Source organism: Prionailurus bengalensis, chromosome A3, assembly GCF_016509475.1.
Source record: "Prionailurus bengalensis isolate Pbe53 chromosome A3, Fcat_Pben_1.1_paternal_pri, whole genome shotgun sequence".
NCBI lineage: Eukaryota > Metazoa > Chordata > Mammalia > Carnivora > Felidae > Prionailurus > Prionailurus bengalensis.
The window spans coordinates 33,924,831-33,945,315 of NC_057354.1; the positions used below are offsets into that span (position 1 = coordinate 33,924,831).

General features: G+C 39.6%; 1 protein-coding gene across 2 annotated transcripts in view; it reads right to left on the reverse strand.

Moving 5' to 3' along the window:
• Positions 1–13,712: 13,712 nt before the first annotated feature.
• Positions 13,713–20,485, reverse strand: part of TMX4 (thioredoxin related transmembrane protein 4) — a 45,047-nt gene continuing 38,274 nt past the window's right edge. For both annotated transcript variants that reach the window (XM_043602865.1, XM_043602866.1), the window contains 2 exons: positions 18,994–19,057; positions 13,713–17,831 (listed from right to left, as the gene is read on the reverse strand). In XM_043602865.1, coding sequence (XP_043458800.1) covers positions 17,473–17,831; positions 18,994–19,057 — 423 coding nt within the window. In that variant the 3' untranslated portion in view covers positions 13,713–17,472. The remainder of the gene's footprint in view (positions 17,832–18,993; positions 19,058–20,485) is intronic.

Sequence of the window (20,485 nt, forward strand, 5' to 3'; positions counted from 1 at the left end):
CCCCAATGAGCACTTATGTCACTTCTGAAGACAATGATGATAAATTAGCCTGTGGTATTTTCTCACAAGTCCTCAGCAGACCTGTGTCTACCTTTTTCTCCTCTTACTATCCACACCCATCCCTACAGTTCAGTGAGACAACAGTGGGAACCAGGCCAGCTCCATAATTCTCAGCTCTTTATCTTAATGGGATTTCCAAGAAGTCATGTGGATATGGATCATACACATTATTCTGCCTTTTCAGCTCTCAGTAGCAGGAAAGTGTCTGTTAATGAGATTTCAGTATTGACAGACAATCAACATTTTCCAGAAAGGAGATGGCATCATGTTCAATGTGCAGGAAACAATTTCTCAAGTTCAAAAAGCACAGGAAATATAAAACAGCAGATTTAAAATTACGGTCATATCGACAGGTTATTTATTTTTGGCCAATGTTTCTCAATAGAAATGAAATGTATTTTTATTATTTTTTCCAATCTGGAGTCACTCCCTACTGCTCCAAAAATCAATATCTGATAATGTTAAATAATTCCTGCCCATAGATTATACCTAAGTTTTCAAAATGTTTGGATACATATAAAATGGGCAGTACCTGGAATTCAAGTTCAACTAATGGGACACAATCTATCTTGTGTGTGTCTTTTCCCATTTTCTGTGATTGACACACAGAAAGGCAGCAGCTTCTAAAGTCATTTCCCGAAGTGGATTCTGTTTATCCCTAATAGATAATCCCTGACAGAAATACACATAGGAACAAACATGTGTTTCAGTGAAAATTATAAGTGTTTAGATGACAACCTTCCAGGTTATCTGATTTTAGTCCCTCATTGTCTTTGAGCTATTGTATGACTCTGTAAGTCATAGACATCTGATGGAAATGCAATATCACTCTCATCTAGAAACAAACAGATTTAGTCCCATGCTGTAGACGATCAACAGACTTCCTTCCTGTCTTATAGAAACATCAGTATTGCTTCCATTTGCACATTTGTCTTACTGCTCCTGATCTAGAAATGTGTCAACCTTTTCTGTCTGGTTCTTTCACTGATTATGAGTTAAATAAAATCTTTAACCTATACTCATTTTTATATCTCTATGTCAGTCATTTTACCCCCGGGTGAAATTGTCTTTTAACATGTGTATATATTTTTTAGGAAAGATACCACAGGTTTGGGAAAGGCTGGTAATGAGGACAGGGCACTGAGCTGAGACTTTGAGACCTGAGTCCCTACCCAGACTGCCATTAACAATGGGATGGCCACCTTTTAACTTTCTCTTGTGGAAAATTTCAAACAGATTTGAGAGCAAGGAGAACAGTATAATGACATTTTCTCCACTTAACCACTAACCAACTTTCACAGTTGCCAATTCATGGCCAATCTTATCTCTTCCATTCTCTCCCCACAGCTTGCCGTGGGATTATTTTGAAGCAAATTCTAGACATCATACCATTTCGTCTATCTCTAAAAGATAAAGTTTCTTTTTAAAAAGTCATAGCCACAATACCATTATCTTACATAAAAATCTAACAAAAATTCCTCTAAGTCATCACATATGCAGTTATATTCAGTTCAAATTGCAACTTTTCTGTCTCAAAAATAAATAAACGTTCAAAAAAAAAGGGGGGGCACCTGGGTGGCTCAGTCGGTTAAGCGTCCGACTTCAGCTCAGGTCATGATCTCACAGTTTGTGAGTTCGAGCTCCACGTCGGGCGCTGGGCTGACAGCTTGGAGCCTGTTTCGGATTCTGTGTCTCCCTCTCTCTCTGCCCCTCCCCTGTTCATGCTCTGTCCTTCTCTGTCTCAAAAATAAATAAACGTTAAAAAAAATTTAAAAAAAATTGCAACTTTTTGGCAATTCATCTTCTGCCCCTGAACAAAATTTCTTTGGCAAAGAGAGACCGAATATCTAACACGTGTTTAACTCCACTATACTGTTTGAAGGTGCATTTTCAGGAGTACAGGTTTCCTCCACTATCCAAAAGTAGAGTGTTCCTATGAACACTTTGAAAGCCAAAATGGCATAAAGCAAAGAAGCAATTACCATTTTATATGCAAGAATTTTTTACTGTTTTCAGAACCAAAAAATAGCTTCTCTTGAGCTTTTCTGAGACCTTAGGACATACTTGGCTGAGGGATGCACAAAATCAATCAAACACAGATGCTCACAGACACGGTTCAAAGCTATAAAGGCTTGATGCTGAGATGCTGAGTGTAGGTCCATGGAAGGAGTTTGGTGGGGCCACTCAGTGCTTGGAGAGTGCTCTGCCTCCGTAAGGGCTTGCTGCAAAACAAACATTAGAAGCTATTTGTTCTTTTCACATTTTCACATTTTTTTTTTGGTAAAACCAACAATCCTCTTTGAATTTCTTTTGGTTAGAGAAAACAGGTATTAATGTAGGTCTTTTGTAAAAGCCAAGTGGCTTAAAGCAGACTTCCAAAAAGGTGGACTTCTAGAAGGGAGCAAGGTGGGGGATGTCTGTATGTTGATGAAATATCGCTCTTCAGAAATATTGAGCTTGGTCTGAAATTTTAGAAATCAGACCCTTGGTCAAATGCACCACTATGAATTACTACTTCAAGAAAATGAGTAGTAAGTAATTTTGAATGAGCATCTCCCATTAAGGTGTTTGTCTGTATACATTTTTGGGTATCAGCTTTCCTAAAATGAGCCACTCCTTCACTATTGATCTACTTCAAAAAGTCTTATAAAATGACAATACAGTTGACCATTGAGCAACAACGGCATTAGGGGAGCTGAACCCTCTGCACAGTTGAAAATCTGAGGATAACATTTGACTCCCTAAAAACTTGACAACTAATATCCTACTGTTGACCAGAAGCCTTACTGATAATGCAAACAGTTGATCAACACATTAAAGCATAAGCAATTACTAAAATAAGGTCTCTGAATTTTTCTACAAGTTCATGAATGTAAGAGGCATTCACTTCATATCTTTAGATTTGCCGCTAACATATAAGCCAGTAGGAAGCACTCTGGGATTAAGAGATGGGATTGTCTTCACTGTTAATGATTGGGAGGAGTCTTAGTTAGCTTGGGGTGTTATAAAAAAAATATCACAGATCGGTGGCTTAAACAGCAGAAATTTATTTTCTCATAATTCTGGAAGCTAGGGATTTCAAGATCAAGGTGCTAGCTGCTTTGGTTCCAGGGAGAGCTTTCCTGGCTTGCAAATAGCCGACTCTTTACTGTGTCCTCACATGGCAGAGAGAGGAAAGCGGGAGCACTCTGGTATATTTTCCTCTTCTTCTAAGGACACTGGCTCTATCATATTAGGACCCAGCCCTTATGAATTAACCTAACCTTACAACTTCCTTACAAGACCTATCTCCAAATACATTCACAATAGGGGCTAGGGCTTTAGCATATGAGTTTGGGGCAGGGGACACTAACATTCAGTCCATAATTGTAGCTTAATCCAATAATTCCATCTTTCATGAATCATTCACTCAGGTGCTCAGGCCAAAAACCTAGGAAACATTATTAATTCTTCTCTTTCCCTTTCACCTTCCACATCCAATTTAGTGGCAAAGTCTTAGTGGCTTCTTATTAAATTATATCCCAATTCCCATCACTAATCAATACTTGTGTTTCAATCACTATGGTCTAGGCTACCATTTTCTCTCACTGGAGCTGATGACCTGAAGATGAACTTGAAAACAAGTCAAATCATGTCACTCCTCTGCTTTCAACCTTACAATGACTTTTCATCACACTTGGAATAAGATCCATACTTGTTGCCAAGTGGCCTTCAACGTGTTACAGGATTTGCTGCCTCCCGCCACACACACACTGAATGCTTCATCAACAACCATTCACCCTCTGTTTACTTTTACTTGAAGATATACTTATTCTAGTTCCAGAGCCTTTGTGATTGCTCTTATTTTCCAAGAAACAGTTATCTTCTAGATTTTTCTAGAGTTGGCTCCTTCTCCTTATTCAAGAAATTATTTAAATGCTGCCTTTTCAGAATGGACTTCCTTGAACACTATTTAAAATTGCATCCTCCTTCCTTAACCCCACCCCTTATCCTGCTTTATTTTCTTCATAGCACTTAGGAGAATCTGAAATTTAAGTCATTTCCCATTTGTCTATTTATTAGTATTGGTGTCCCCACTAGAATGTAAACTCCTTGAAGTCATATGCTCATCTCTCTATTCCACAGTTGCATCTCCAGTGTCCTGAATGGAGTGTGCCATATAGGATGCTATGGTAGGCTGAATGACTCCTCTCATCCCCTGCAAGATGTTCACATCCTTGTCCCTGGAGCCTGTGAATATGTTGCCATGGCAAAGGGATTTTACAGATGTGTTTAAATTAAGGACATTAACATTGGAAGGTTATTCTAGACGATCTGTGTGGGCCTATATGTAATCATGAGTTTTTACAAGAGAGAGGTCATAAGGCCAATAGAGAAGAAGGTGGTGATGTGATGACAAAAGCAGAGATTGGAATGATGTGGCCAGGAAACAAAGAATGCCGGTGGCTTCTGGAAGCTGGAAGAGTGAGGGAAATGGCTTCTTTCCAGGAGCCTCCAGAAAGAATCATCCCCACTGACACCTTGATTTTAGCCCCTTGAGACCCATTTTGAACTTCTGACTTCCAGAACTGTAAGACAATAAACTTATGTTAAGCCACTAAATTTTTAGTAATTTGTTACATACAGCAGCAGTACAAAACTGATATAGATATATTTAATAGAGACTTGCTTAATGAAGAAATTCTATAGAACACATGGGAGGTACAACCATTTAATTAAAACCTCTCGAGTTACACTCAGAATTCTCACAAAACGTATTTCAAAGACAGTATCTGCTGTACTAGGTATTAAACTTCCAGGAAAACTGTGAAATAATAACTTCCAATTAGGCTTTATAACAGAAAATCTCCAAGTACTAACTTTTAATGTTTTCAAATCTAAAGGTAAATTATAAGAATGATTTTGAGGATTTTGAAATTATCACACACATAGGAAAAGTATCTCAAAATCTTCTAGTTAAGTGTGTATTGGGGAATACTGAGTTGGTTCAGGAATCAGATTTGAGAAGGGTTCATTAGTATTTCATGGCTGTTACTGTAAATGGAAACATATCCAGTCGCTCAGTCTAATTGTTTTCTTTTTTTCATATGAGGCTGTGATGTGTGGTTTAGAAGTTTTTATGAGAAATCCCCATCTTTCTGTGCTCACCGAGTTAGGTCAATAATAGAAGTCTGTTGAATTTTACCTAAACTAGAGAACTTTTTGCAAACTTTTACAATAAATTCTAATTTCCTGTTGGCATTATTTTTCTGAAAGAAAACTAATTAATGATGCTTCCTTTGATGGAGAGCCTGTTTCCCTGAGTTGACAGTGGTGTCATGCTGTGAAGAATGTAGCCCTCTGGAGAGGTTTTTACATATAAAATTAAATTGCATACAGAAAAACAAACACACAAACATTAGCAGTTGCACATTCTTTGCTGGGAGCTTAAGACAGAAACAGGGAGAGAAGCAGAGAGGTAGAGGCACAATTCTTCCTGTGCTGGAGCAGCAAATGTGAGAGTTTTCTTTTTCTACACCCCAATTTACCCTGAGCAAAGAACTGAACTGAATTAATTCTGCTAACTTGGGAACTCGTTAGAACATCTTTCACTCAAATGTGAAAATTGCTATAAGTAAATGTTGCAGAAGAAAGAAAGAACAATTGTTTTATTTCTAGTTTTAGAAAAAGACTCAAAGTGTCAAACCCATAGAGCAAAAAGGGGGAGCAGGGTGGGGGGAGGTGGTGGGTAAGAATATGGTCCATAGAGGCAACAAATTATATCAGCTATAATTTATTATTTCATTGTAATGTGATAGAGACAACATATTAGTTTATGAGTATTTGATAACCACCACCGCCCAGTGAGGAACAGCTTAGCTATATCCTATTTCTTCCTTTGCCTTCCTCCTTCCCCCTAAACCTTATTATACAAATTCAAAGCACCCAGGTGAAGAGAGGGGCCAAAGGAAAATAGAAGGTAAAAAGATTTGGAGCAGAAAAAAATGAGATTTGTGAAAATAAGAAAAAAGAAAAAAAGGAGACATGGAAGGAAAAGGGAAACAGGGGGGAAAAATGAGAGCTTATATAAAAAGAGTCCAGGGAAAAGTTTGTAGGGCAGAGAATGAAGAATGAGCAGAGGGGTGAGAATTAAAGGATAGTCAAAACAAAGAGATGGGATGGGCTTTTTAAAAATGCTATTATGGATAATGAACTGGACTCTCCTTAGTATTTTTCCAGAGATAGGATTATTCATGTTTCCAGCTTCTGGGCTGAGTTGTGTTGGCTAGAAAACTGAACCATTTAGAGTCACTAAACGTAGACAGGTTACATTTTGGGAGTGAATTTCCAAGTCTGGATTTTGTGATCCAAGTGCACCTTGATTTAAATGATCACCTGAGTCAATGGTGCATTTTGGTATGAAGGCCAGACTCTTGGAACAATGAAATGAAGAAGTGGGAACTGGAGAGTGGCTTTCGAAATAACTCCAGAGAGCCAGACCAATGTGGTTCATGCTTTGCCGAAATGAGAACTCCAATTGGGAGGGGAAGAAGGAAAAATAGCTCCAACTTGGAAATCAGATTTATGAAGCACATATAATGAATTAAATCGACATTGTCTTTAAAAAAGAAAACTTCCCTTGTGAAATTATGAACTGGACATTAGCTTTAAGACAGCTTCAATGGCTATCTAACTTCTTAAGAAATTATATTCCTTTGTCAACAGAGAAAGAAGGCCTATTTCAATCCTGCTTGGAGCAGTCAAAAGCTGCCCTGCTCCACTGGTGGTGAATAGATTCATTCCAGAAGGATCTGGCTACTGCTGTGGAAGTCAACTTCAAGCAAGGTTTGGAACCATTGGAACAGAACAATAGCTCCCAGAAACTGGAGACATTTATGGGAAATACCATGCTAAGAAAGGGCCAAATAAAACGCTATGAGTTGTGATTTGATCATCCACCAAAATGATACAAAGATGCACAGACACACACAAAAAAAGAGATGCTAGCATCTAACATCCTACACCAGGGGTGATTTATGAAGTCAAAGCTAAAACAGCTGCCATTAATGTTATGAATGGTTTTGAGAGGATGTGCCCATAAGAAGTAAGTGGCTGGAAGAATTCCTAAAGCAGACTGTCTGCCAGGAGGGATGGAATGAAGCTTGGCAAATCTACTGGTTGGAGCAACTAGGTGAGCGAGCCATGGTTTGCTGGGTTTTAATCCCAAAGAGAGAGCCTCACGAAATCTCACTACTGGTGAAGCAGACCTCAGTTTGAGGAGAATAAAGAATGAATTTTAATGACCTTCAGGATCATCTAACGGGGCTGGCACCAGAGGCATTGAGCAGATTTAGGAAACTAGAAGTTATAGCAAGGATACTCCATCCTATTGAATTTTTCCCAGGTGATCATAAATAGGATCCAAAGCCCAATCAGGGACCATGAGAGACAGATCTTCTTGCAGATTGGGCACCAAATTGCTCCAGTGCAGGTAGGTATCCTATGACGAAAGGAGATTTGAAAGAACTCAGCATGGGTAAGTCCATGTAAGTAGGGATCACTCTCGGCCTTTTGGCCTGGCCAAACTTAGAGTACTGGGCATAGTCAATATTTGCTTCTGTTGTGGAGAAGAGGAACTTCTCGTGGCAGCCTCTATCTCAAGGTGTCTATTAGATGAATAATCTTTCATTATAAGAGGAATGGGAACTGGAGGAGAGGAGGGGAGATTCTCGGGGGCAGAGGGGAGGGATTAAATACTAAATCTGACATGTTGGCCATTAGAGAGTTTTCCCATTCTCTGCCTCCAACGTTTGGGAAAGGACAATTATTAATTTTGGCAGAGGCAGCTGAACCTGACAGTTCCTCCTGTGACAGATATCTGACAGGGATTTTGATCTGCCCAGAATAAACTAGAGAAGTTAGGGGCAATAGATGGAAAGTTTAATACGCACATAGGCATGGGCATTCATGGCCTCCCTCCCACCTCTTCTCCCAATCAAGGAGATTTCTGGCAATATCATTTTGGTATTTTCCACTTTCCTAGAGCTCTGTGGTCTAATTGTGCAGTGAAAGAAACCTGTAAGCCAAGATGGGTTATCTGTATTAGAAAGGATCGGTGGAGGAAAGGTCTTTCTCCAGAAAGGGTAAAAATGGAGAGGTAGTAGGCAAGAGGAAAACGGAAGGGGGAAAGACAGCAATTAATACCATATTTTGGGGATACCATAGAGAAATTTTCAGGGATATATAAAATATAAAAGGAGGGAGTAATGCTGGCTTGGGGAAGGGATTGCCTTGGGGACAAAAAGAGGCAGATAATGAAAATAATATAAAGAAATCAATGTTTATTTTGGTTTGCTAGATTATGGGGGGGTTTTGCACACAATGACCCACAAAGACAAGGCTAGATAAGCCTCAGGATTTATTTAGACCCTGGTATCCTACATTGTAGCAAAGTAAAAGAAGCAAGAGAACCCACCAGTTAACTTAAGAAGAACTCAATCATTACCAAATTCATTCTTCCTAGAATTTGCACTTGCTTTCAGGGTCACCTCATCCTGTTTTCCATTGCTGGGCAGATCGTAGCTGAGCTGTGGGGCCTAATTCTGGTTCATCCTTATTCCTAGTGTGAGTTCTTTAAGAGACCCAACCCAAACAAGGAGCTTCATAGGCCCTCCCACCCTCAGCCAATCCCTGTTCCCTCAACCAGACAAAGTTGTCAAAAGTAACACTCAGCCCCACGGCACACTCTCTATCCCTGCTCTTGAAACACCAAATGCCCCCAGAAAAGCAGCTCAGAACACACCAGCATGGCATTCCTGACCTTTCCATCTCCCCTAGATCCTGGCCTGGTAATCCTTCACTGTCTTATAAACTCTGATGCCTTCAAGCACTGTGTGTGTGTGTGTGTGTGTGTGTGTGTGTGTGTGTGTGTGTGTCTAAAATTTATATTAATATTTTAACATACACATATAAATGCATATTTTAGAGTATTTTTCTAGTTGCCTTAATTAGGAGGGTTGGTTAAAATTGTCTAGAACTTCATTAATAGATGTGGAAATCCCTTACTACCCCACTGTAAAGATGAGGCACAGAGAAGTTAGGTAACTTGCTCAAGTTCATACCACAGGCAAATGGTGGACCTGGGATTCAACCCAGGAAGACCTGCACCAGCATCTATTTTCTCAAGCATCTGTTCCCTGCAAGGGTGATGCACACTGCTTTCTGGTGATATAAGAGCAAATCTTGGAAAATCCTGAGGAATATATTTCTAACATTCATTCCAGTATTTCTACCAAAGCTTATTATAAAGTAGTTCTGGGAATGCCTCATAATCAGAAGATTAAAAGGGCCATCCAAAAACTGGAAACACTCTGCATGGGCAAACACCACATAGAATGAGATACTATACACTAATGAAAAGGATTGAAATACTGATGATATATGCAGCACAAACAAACCTAAAATATGGTGTTCTGAAGAAAAAAGGACATTATTCTTTTGTGTTTTATGTTCCTTCTATTTTTTTAATCATTTTTAAAAGTTTAAAGTTTTTATCTGATATTATTTCAAGGACTGGGGCAAATCTAATTCTGCTGATTAATGGTTTCCTTGTGCACTTTGTAATTTTGGATTTCGAGTTTATCTTAAGTGGGGCTTTATCTATGGAAATCTTAATGCCAGGTTGAGGGTGTTTTCAAGAGCACTTAGTTTTGTGGTTCCTTCTGCTAGTATGTCCCCTCCCCCCATTAGCCTTTTGATTATAATTTCTTGGTTTGGGGGCACCTGGGTGGCTCAGTTGGTTGGGTGTTTGACTTCGGCCCAGGTCATGATCTCGCAGTCCGTGAGTTCGAGCCCCGCATCGGGCTCTCTGCTGACAGCTCAGAGCCTGGAGCCTGTTTCAGATTCTGTGTCTCCCTCTCTCTCTGACCCTCCCCATTCATGCTCTCTGTCTCAAAAAATAAAATAAAAACATAAAAAAAATAATTTCTTGGTTTGGGGCCTGCTGAGAGAATGAAACTAGTGTAAATTCAAACTTCAATATGTAAAGGTTAGGCCCATGGCTATGCACACTTTCTCTGGGAAGCTAGTTTTGAACACACAGACCAGGCTGAGATAGGAAGCTTTATGGTAGTTTCCATGTGCAAGTGAGCAGATTTTTTTGTTTCACTGAGGATGTAGCTAGGAAGTTTCTGCAATTTCAGTTCCAACTTCTGACCTTGCTATAGTCAAGACCTTTTATCTATACCTATGTGGCCAGTAAAATACGTGCTCTGTGGTTACCTAGGGCACAGATCTCTACCTCCACCACCACCACCATCACCACCACCATCACCACAACCATCACCCACTGAGGCAGCCCCAGAACCACATCATGTTTATTTACCTCATGGTTTTCGGTCCCTGTGAATTCTTTCTTTTGCAGTTAGCTCTGCCTTTAAAAAGAGGAGTTATATTTTGCCAACACTTTGAGTTTTTAAAGTGGGAGGATTTTCAAATTTCTGTTCCACAACATTGCTTGTCAAAAAAGTCTTGGAAATGCTAGATTAAACTCCTTGGGGAGTCACATCATTAGCCTGTTAAAGGCCAACAATTTAACCCTTTTCGGAACAATGTACACTAAGATCTCTCTTGATGGGTTTGCCCCTAAATCACCATTCTGTTTGCATATTATAAATGAAGCTGTTCTCCCTGCTCTAGAGTACTGATGGGTCTGTTTCTCAAGGTCATTACTTTAACCTGTCACTAGGATTGTATTGTACTCATGGAACAGGGGGCCTATCTTTCTGCTACAGCATGAGCACAGAACTGTCATTTTAAAACAAATACCAATACTATTCATAAGTGTTAAAAAGAAGAAAAAAGAAATCATCCTATTCTATGCAATTTAATGGGACAACTTTCTCTGTTAGGAGGTAATTCTTACCTTTTTTAGTATCAATAGAGTAAAGGCTCTGAAGGAGGGCCGGGTGACTTGATGCCATACTATGGAGTAGTCAAGGATATGAAAAGTCTTAGAATACTCTATACAAAATTGCTGTTAGTAAAATAATTAAAAGCTAATGGCCAACTCATAACCTGCTGGCTTCTAATACTATTAGATTGAGACTCATGCTTAAAATTTATTGCACAGAGAGCTAGAATTTGAAGACAATCCCATGGAGTGGCAGCTGTGTAATTTTGTGAATCCTGCAGGTTGTCCCTTTGGGATACAAATGTGCTTTTGGTCTATCCTATGTGCTCTACCAAAGTAACTAATTATAATAAGTAATTTTAGAAATTATATGCCCCACCAGTAACAACAGAACACAAAGAATTCTGATAGTATCAATCTTTCTATAGTGTCATTTTTAGGTTAACATGTTTAACCAGATGTCTATCAACTAGAATTCCATTTAGGGAGATTTATGGAGTTTATTAATTACTGATTAGATATCAAAGATATCAAAGTTGAAGAAACAGCTCATGAAAAGATGAATAACAAGCTGTTTCTCTATCACTCCCTTATACAAAGGGAAAAGGAGGCCCAGAATCTACCCCAATGGCTCAGCCAAGAACCTCTCATTGAGATAAATGCTAGTCCTATTTTTCCACATGTGCAGTGTAAAGATTATGTGTGTATGTTTGAGGGGTCCCAAATCTATCTCTGCATCAGCAACCCTGATCATGCCCTCCTGGTCACATGTACCACCTAAACTCTCACCTAGATTGGGTTCCTTTTTCACAAACTCACATTGTAATTCTTTTCCTGCTTACTAATATCCATCTTCCCAAATAAAATATAAACTCTCTAAGAACACACCATTCACAGTTTGAAAAGTCTGGAATCTTGAAGATCAAATACAACAAAGTCCAGAAGGAAGACAAGCATTCTTCCCTCTCCTGCCACCAGTGCATTCATGTGACTAACATTGCACATGGGCTTGCTCTTTGTGAGACGCTCAGGTGGCAAAGGTAGGAAAATGGCATCACTGTGGCAGAGAGGCCAGCTCTCTAATCTCCATTTTTTATTAAGCACGTGGCAAAGCGACACATCCTAGCCTCCCTTTCGATTAGGCATGACCCCGTGACTAAGTCTTCTCACAGGAATGAAAAAAGTAATGCGTATGTGCCTCCTGGCAGCCTGGCTTTAAGATCTCCCAGAAACACTCCTCCATGCTCTTTCCCCTTTAGACTGGTTGGATGAAAATGACCATAACCACCTTAGAAGCCACATGTTAGACAGCAAAGCCTCTCCTGACCTCTCTTGGGTCCCAGAAAAACCTACATGAAGTGGAGCAACTATTATCTGGGTTGGCTGATCTAACCTAAGTGAAGCAGAAATAAAATTCTTGTTCTTAAAGCCTCTGAGATTTGGGAGTCTGTAAACACAGTCTAGACTGACCTAATACAGTCACCAATCTTGAGAAATTCACATGTTCTAAGATAGAATTCCAAATACTGTGGAATATGTTCCAGATTTGGTGTTTTTGCCTTCAGAAGCTGCAGGCTTTGCTCCCACCAAGGATGTATGACCAAGTTCATGTAGGCTGCGACACTGCATAATGGATATTTTTCCTACATAGACAAAAGAGCCTTCTGAGGCAGTTTCTCTGAAGGAATGACTTGGCAGTATGGAAGTTTAATCATTTTCTTCTAACTGCACATCCGTTACCATCTTTCAAAAGTGAAAAATCCAGGGGAGCATGGGTGCCTCAGTCGGTAAGCGTCCAACTTCAGCTCAGGTCATTATCTCACGGTTTGTGGGTTCAAGCCCCACTTCGGTCTCTGTGCTGATGGCTTGGAGCCTGGAGCCTGCTTCAGATTTTGTGTCTCCCTCTGTCTCTGCCCCTCCCCTACTCTCTCTCTCTCTCTCTCAAAAATAAATAAACATTAAAAATTTTTTTCAAAAGTGAAAAATCCAATATCCATAGTTCAGTCCCTAAGGGCATTTAAAAGTCACCTCATCTCCTTTGTGCTCTTCCAATGCTACCATGATAAGAAGGATTAGGTGTAGACCAGAGCCTTCTGAATGCCCCAGGAGACCAGGTCAGTCCACAGTGTCTTGAAGGACTAGCAGCATCCTTTGCCCTATTCACCAGCCCTGGCCACCTCCACACCTCAGGGCTGGGCCAAGGGAGACCTGACATGAGTAAAATGAGTTTCTATAGGCAACACAATGGCTATAACAAAGAGGAAGTCTTGGATCTTTGCACTTGTCCTTGGTTTGTGCACTTTCCAAAGTAGCTAAAAGGCGCATGGTTTGCATTTCACCAAGTCGAAAAGAGGACAGAAAGAAAGGGGCAGGGGGCGGAAACAGATTGGATGCAGAATGGACAGATGAAAATTATTTTTTAACAAAGCAGTGTTTTTCACTCCCTAGGTGAATGACTTTTGTGAAAATAGTTCTATGAAAAGCCATACACTGTTTTGATTTTACTTATCACTATCATTAGGTTTGGGTGCAAATAGAAGTTTACAATAAAATAAAAAGGTATATGATCAAAGATTCTATACAATTTTGTGATAAGGTGATTTGTAATTCAAGCAATATAATGCTTGAGGCTTATATCTTGATTTCCTATTACTGTTTCCAGTTACTGCAGATGCTATCTGAGGAAGCAAAGAACACATGGATGAAGAGAAAAATAATTAAATATCTCTGAGCTAAATAATTATGACTATTACAAAAAATATAAATAACAAATTTAGAATGTATTACAATACAAATAAACAGTATTTTTAGTGTAAAAACTGCATTTGCACAAAGAAACTAATTAGGAACAAATACAATCACACTACATCGGAAACATGTTAAAATGGTCTGAGGCACACAGAAACAATGGCACAGTTCACGTGAAACTTGACCGAGAAGAGGCCATCTGAAGGCCATGTCCTGGTCTGAAACTACCAAAGGCCTTTCAACCAAATCTCCTGGTTCAGAAAAGCTACTCAAAAAGCTGCCCCATCAAGGTTCATCAGACTTGATGACTCCGTGTTTGGTTTTTCAAGACAAACTAATCTTCTGAAGAGGATCAAAATGTAGGACTGAGGTAAAGATACTGAACAAGGAGGAAGTTTTCTGTTGGCACAAAAGATTTACATGAATACTTTTCAAAATGTTGTTATATTTGATGGGATGGGTCAATTATACATTTATAATACTGGCAGATAACACTTCAACACTGAGTTGGACAGAGATAAGTTGATACACATTAGCGAAAACACCAATCTTTCCCTTCTTTCTCTCACTTCATGCCAATTTAACATTTTATACTGAAATCTTAGGTGTACCCTATTGTTTCTACTTTTTTTTTTTTTTTTGGACTCTTTAATGCTTGCCATCCTGTAAAGCAGCATACAGGCTCCAGTATTAAATACTTGGTCATAAAAAGTCGTATGCTAAGTGCTCACTTCAGAAGACATTTTTTATCATCCTTCCCCAAAGGTGTTATGCACTGTAGACTCTGCAGGCTTATATAAACTCAAATCACGTAGCAATGCCATAGCTATCAGCAAGGATTGGGGCCATAAAAAAGTCAAAATTTGGCATTCTCTAAAGCTTGTTTACTTTTTATTACAGTCATTATTTTGGATTTCTTTTTGTAGTTAAGGAGTCCTGTGGCTAACAGGGCTCATATGCATCAGTTCAGGTGGTAAGTATGCACCCATGCAGTGCAGGGACCTGTGAAGTAGAGGAGTCCTGCCTGTCACCCCATTCAGTGCTTACACTTCAAAGGGAAGGAAAGAAGTAGGATTGTCTACTCATTGCTTCAATGGGAGAGCTCTAAGCAAGTTGGGGTGCTTTAGCAGATCTAGCAAGAGATGAATGATAAAAGAAACTAAGAAAAAGGTAGAAGTTTCAAATTTTCCTTCTAATCAGCAAAAAGACACCCTGCTCCAACTGCTCCCATGTAAAGTATTTCACTTCTATTCCAAAATCTAGAGTCACTTTTAATTTTCCTGATTTGAGTTACATAAAACACTATTCTGTAAGTAACTGATATTGCAACATAAGGAAGCATGATTATTTTTTAATTTTTAAAATCAAAATTGTGTTTCCATGGTTTGGCTCCTGGATTAAATATATTATCCACACGAAAAATCCACAAAATCCTATTGAGGTGTTAATCTAATCATAAATTATTTTAGGTTGACTTTTTCCCTTTAGTTTTATATCCAGTAAGTACTGAAAACAAACCTAAAGGCCTCAAGTGGGAAGAGATTTAATTAGATGTGTACTTATCAGTCCATTGAGTAAAAACCCCATCTTTTGCTGGGATGTTAAAAAAAAAAATGGTACCTGTAGCCACAGATGCTCCAACTTTTAATGGACCTTCTTCGCCAAACTGTTTTCTCCTCTTCCTCCAATTTTTTACAAGTATTGTTGAGAACGAACATATATTTTTCTTATTATAATTAGATACTATTTGGGGTCCAATTGGAAATTGGCCTTACATTTATAAAAAGCCAAAGTGGATTTTATTTTTTCATTCCTTCCCTTCTGGTCAAACACTACACTTAAAAAAAAAAAAAAGTTTTAATATAGGGGAATGGGCAAAGGGGGTAGGTTTAAACAAAAAAGTCAAATAATGAAACCTTTTTTATTCACACCTCTGAACTTGAACTTAGTGATCTTTGAAAACTTTGTTTCAGAGAAAGAAATCCAGTGACAGAAGAGAAGAGAATGATCTAGAAAAGCTTCCCAATATTAGGGAGACATAACTGCCACCATCAGAACCATGGTGCTTGGGGTGAGGATGTATCAGAGACTTACATGGCAGGAGGGGCAGGAAATGAGCCAAAGTCAAGGTTTCCCCAGTCCCTCAGTTCTGTGATGGCTTCAAACTCAAGATTCTGTAGCTGTCTGAAGCAAAAAACTATTGGCAACTGTTAATGAACCTCACCATACTAGGGGATGAGCCTGTCAGGTAACTGAGTTGGAAAGATGAAAAATAACCATCTCTAAAAACTAGCGTCTGTCAGAATAAAAACTCCCTTTGTGTGAGGCTTGCAACAGACCCATTCATCCACCCGAGGGTAGAGAGTTTCAGACCTCCCCCTCCTCCAATGAGCCCCTGTTCAAAGTTAATATGAGGTAAGGGTTATCTAAATAGCCAGACAGGAGTATACTGCATATTTCTTTATAAAGATGACAGAAACTTTTCGAATTTCATAAACCTGTACTACTTGTTTTTCTGTCTGGACCCAAGGGGTGTAGGATCAACTTTAGACATCTTTCATAAGCTTGGAATCTAATTTTACGAATTTATTCTAAGACATAAATCAGGTAAGACAGAAGTAGATGGATGGATTCTTTAAAAGAAATCAGGCCCCCTGGGTACTTTTAGTGGACTGAGTATTGAGAGATTTACAGGAATAAAATTCTCTACAAGATTAAGGAAGAAGGAAACGAAACCAAATCTTTCATTTCCAGATATTCACTTTCATTAATTCTTTCACCAAAAGCACATCACTGAACGAAAACCAGAAATGGTTTTGCAGTTAATAATAAAGTGGTTCAAGAGCCAAGGAACCCCTTGAGATGGAAGCAAAACAACAAAGTATTCAAGTTCTCTTCACAAGACTACCTTGTACTGGCAACACTTAGGGCACTTCTGGCTTCAAAAGAATATTGCTAAAGGAACTTTTTGAAAAAAAGTAATTACTACATTTTGGCAAAAAACAAAAACAAAAATCACTCCTATAAAACCCCTACTTCCTTTTGAATCTCCAAAGGTTACAACATTTCATTCAAGATGCTTGGCAGTCACGGGCTTTGGTTCCGGATTATGTAAACCCTTAAGTCAAGAAGGAAAGTGGCTGATGTCAACCGGCTGCTGTCTGTGGCCTATCACTGAGGAAGTATTGTGAAGCGTGTGGGGCGCCTGCAGGCCCGTGGTGGGAAGGTTGGAGATACTAAAGGTAAGAAATAAATCACAGCAAAAGCGATTCAGAGAGTTGGGATGATGTCCAAGCTCTTTTCTACCATAATAATCCAGGGCCCTCTCAATTTCTACCTCTAAAAAAGTGTCTCTCCACCGCGGTGGCTGATGTTTCTTACATTTGACAAAAATGAATACTTCACACAAAAGACTTCCACAAGATGTCTGCTGCTTGTAAGGAGGCTCATGTTGCTTTGCTTTCATTTTATGGCGCCTGCGGGGTGCTTTCTCAGGTCAAAACTCTCTAGCCCCAAGCAAATGAATTTGTGCCCATACTAAGTGCTCAAACAGATTTAACACCGTGTTTGTCTTTCTGTTTCCTGATTGTCATGCCTGAAAGACTCTCATTAATATACATGAGGCTTAATGCCATAAGACTACATGACTAGAGATCATTTTTTAAGAGAAGCTTGCTCATTCAGGAAAAAGTACGGATTTGATTTACACTGCAGACCAGAGGGAAGCTGACACAGTCCTTTGGTCTGAATTCTTGGAAACACCGTCACTAGACCTATGGGCCCTTATCGGCATGCTGACTTTTGCGCTGCCTCAATGTGTCTTCCGCCACCTCTGTGTCGGCTGGGCTGGGCTGCACAGGCGTGTCTTCTTCAGGCTCAGGTTCTCCATCCTCCTGCACCTCTCTCAGGGGCCCCTGGTCCTGGGCATCGTTCCTCTCCTCATCCACGCGAGCGGCAGCACTGTCCTCCTCCTCGTCCTCCTCCGCTTCATCCTCATCACCAAGGTCTTCTTTCTCTTCTTCATCATCTACAAGGCTGTCCTTGTTTTCTTCCTCATTTGAATCATCTTTTTCCTCCTCTGCATCCTGCAACTGTTCAGCTTTGTGAGCCTCCTCTGACCTCCGAGTCTGCTCTGTGGAGGGAAGAGAGGGGAACATCCTCTGAATAAACTGGTCATTCAGCAGTCAATTGAGTGTGGTTAGCTGTGAAATGAAAGGGTGGGGCCCGTGACCGTTTTCTCCAATCTGAAGCTATGTTATCACACTGCACAGATCTCTGGCTGGCAGTGTCCTACCTCCATCCAGGGCTTCTCCATTCCTCTCTGGAAAGTTCACTAACTGTGTTGACTGATAGAGCACAGAGCCAGAGAGGGTAAAGGTTCCTCTGGCTTACTCAGTGACCCACTCACTAGTCATGGTGATTAGTTAAGAAATGTGACTTAACCCAAGCCAATCACAGGACTTCCCAGGAGTTTTTTGGCCAGAGTCAAGAAGAAAAGCCTTCTCTCTTTCTACAGGAATTGATAAACTGATAAAATGTGAGTTAGGGCTGTTGACAGCCACTGAATCAGCCACATAGAAACAGAAACCTAACATCCCTTGGGCTGAGCTTGCAACCAGAACATCCCTAGATTTTTCAGTTATGTGAGTTAATAAAATTTCCTTTTTTTCCTAAGTTACTTTAAACTGGGTTTATGGTATTTTTAACAATTCTAAGGAACATAATATATTTTCTAATTATCTACGGAAATCTCCAAGTCTTGAGAACTTCAAGAACTGAAAAGAAATATAAGCTTATTTAGTTAAACTTCCACATAAAATTAAACAATTATAAAGTCTCAAAGAAGTCTTCATGCAATGTCTCAAAACTAGGAATAAAAACATGAAAACCCAGGGCTGTTTAGTCCCACAAACAGTGTGGAGCAGTGCAAGGATTTGGGAAGACTGTTTTTATAGGATTTAGAATAGTTACTGATACACGGTTGAGACTCAATAAATTTGAGTTCTCTTCCCTCATTCCAGTTTGAATGAAGGAAAAGGTGTCAACTAATTAATGAAGGGCATATACTCAAGGGGAAAAACAATGACCAAAATGAAGTATTACCTAATTTAAGGGAAGAAAAAAATCATTTTTGTTCAAATCTGACCTAGAAAACATATTTCAAAGAATTTGGTAGTAGTGATGGTTTGGTCACCTCACGAGTCAGGGGGGGAAACTCCAGTATCTATCTGAGCACAAAAGGGCATGCCACAGAATTCCAAAACTACTCTATCACATGAGTTTATCATACTTACCAGTGCGCTCAGATAAATGCCTTGGAAGTGGTACATAGAAACATTCTGATATTATCACCAAGACCTGAAGGGAAAAAGTGATTTTACAGTGAATAGATATCACATTTATTACCAAAGAGCCTCAAATTTAGGTCTTGGATCTATAATCAGATATTTACAGACAAATAATTAGCGGTTGGTCAAAAGTCCTCAAAAAGGACAAGGGCATAATTAAGACTTTCCAATTTTTCAAATGTAACAATGTAGGAAAATATTGATTTATAACAGGGGTCACAAAGTCAAATGTCTATAGAGATCCCACCAAAAACTGGTAAATCAAACAGGTATAAGAAAATGGATACTATCAGTCAAGTCTAAAGCGGCCTTTTTAAAAACACCCCTCTGGACAAACAAAACTAGTCTGTATATGGCTGCCTCTCACCAATGCCTGAGTAAAAGGCTATTTATTTCAGGGTCTAGAATTCTTAAGAGTACCGTAAGAAATTTCTACAGAAATAAATTGCAAGGAAAGTTATCAGTGATATGAACTAAACCCTATTTTAGACAGTGACTGACTTGGCTTCATCTCCGACCTTAATGAAATATGCATGAATCATTTTCTACTTGCTAGAAACATCCCTCTCCCTTGATAAACTACAAGCTCCTTAGGGGCAGGTTCATCCCAGTCCCTGTTCCATGCCTAGTCCGGCATGGGCCACGGTGATGAAGCTATGGGTGTGGGGTGCAGTTAGCTGGACCCAGAATAAGCTGCAGCCATTCTTCACACCTTCCCCTGCAGCATCACACAACATAAAGATACAACCAGGAAGAAGCTGCCCATTTAGAAGGACAGTGTCCTTCTTGTACCTAGCTGACTCCCAGACTTGGCCTTTAAGATAGTAACACTACTTCATACATTAGTGTTTTAAAGATGCTCTAAAATTTTAAAGAACCTGATATCATAGTTCTTTTGATTCAGTTTCATAAACATCAAATGAGTGCCCTACTTTGTGTTCAGGATTATCACCATCTGTATATTCATTTACCACTTTACTCAAAATTTGGTTCATTAGGTTCAAGGTATCGTGTTAACTTCTGTGGGGACAAGTTCAAAAAAGGAGAAAAAATGGCAGTTTAAACATAAAGCAATATGGAACATGAATTTCATAAGAAAAATGAATAAAACACTTTGACAGATATTACAACCAGTTACGGGTTTGGGAAGGATCAAGAATGCCCACTTGAAGGAGGCATCACTTAAGGCCCTGGGCATAGTCCAGAGTGGATGGGTAGTACCAGCTGCCTGGTTCGTCTAAGCTACACCAAACTGGACCACGGGGGCTCCTATATCCAGAGGAAGCCCTGAATGCAAGGCTGGGGAGACCAGTGTGGTAGGACAGTGGGATGCATAAAGCTCTGTGGGTTGGTGAGGAACAAGCTCCCTGGGCCAGCTAGAGGGCTAGGTATAGAGGGCCTAGAAAAAGACTTAAGGCATACTAACCTCAACCTTGTC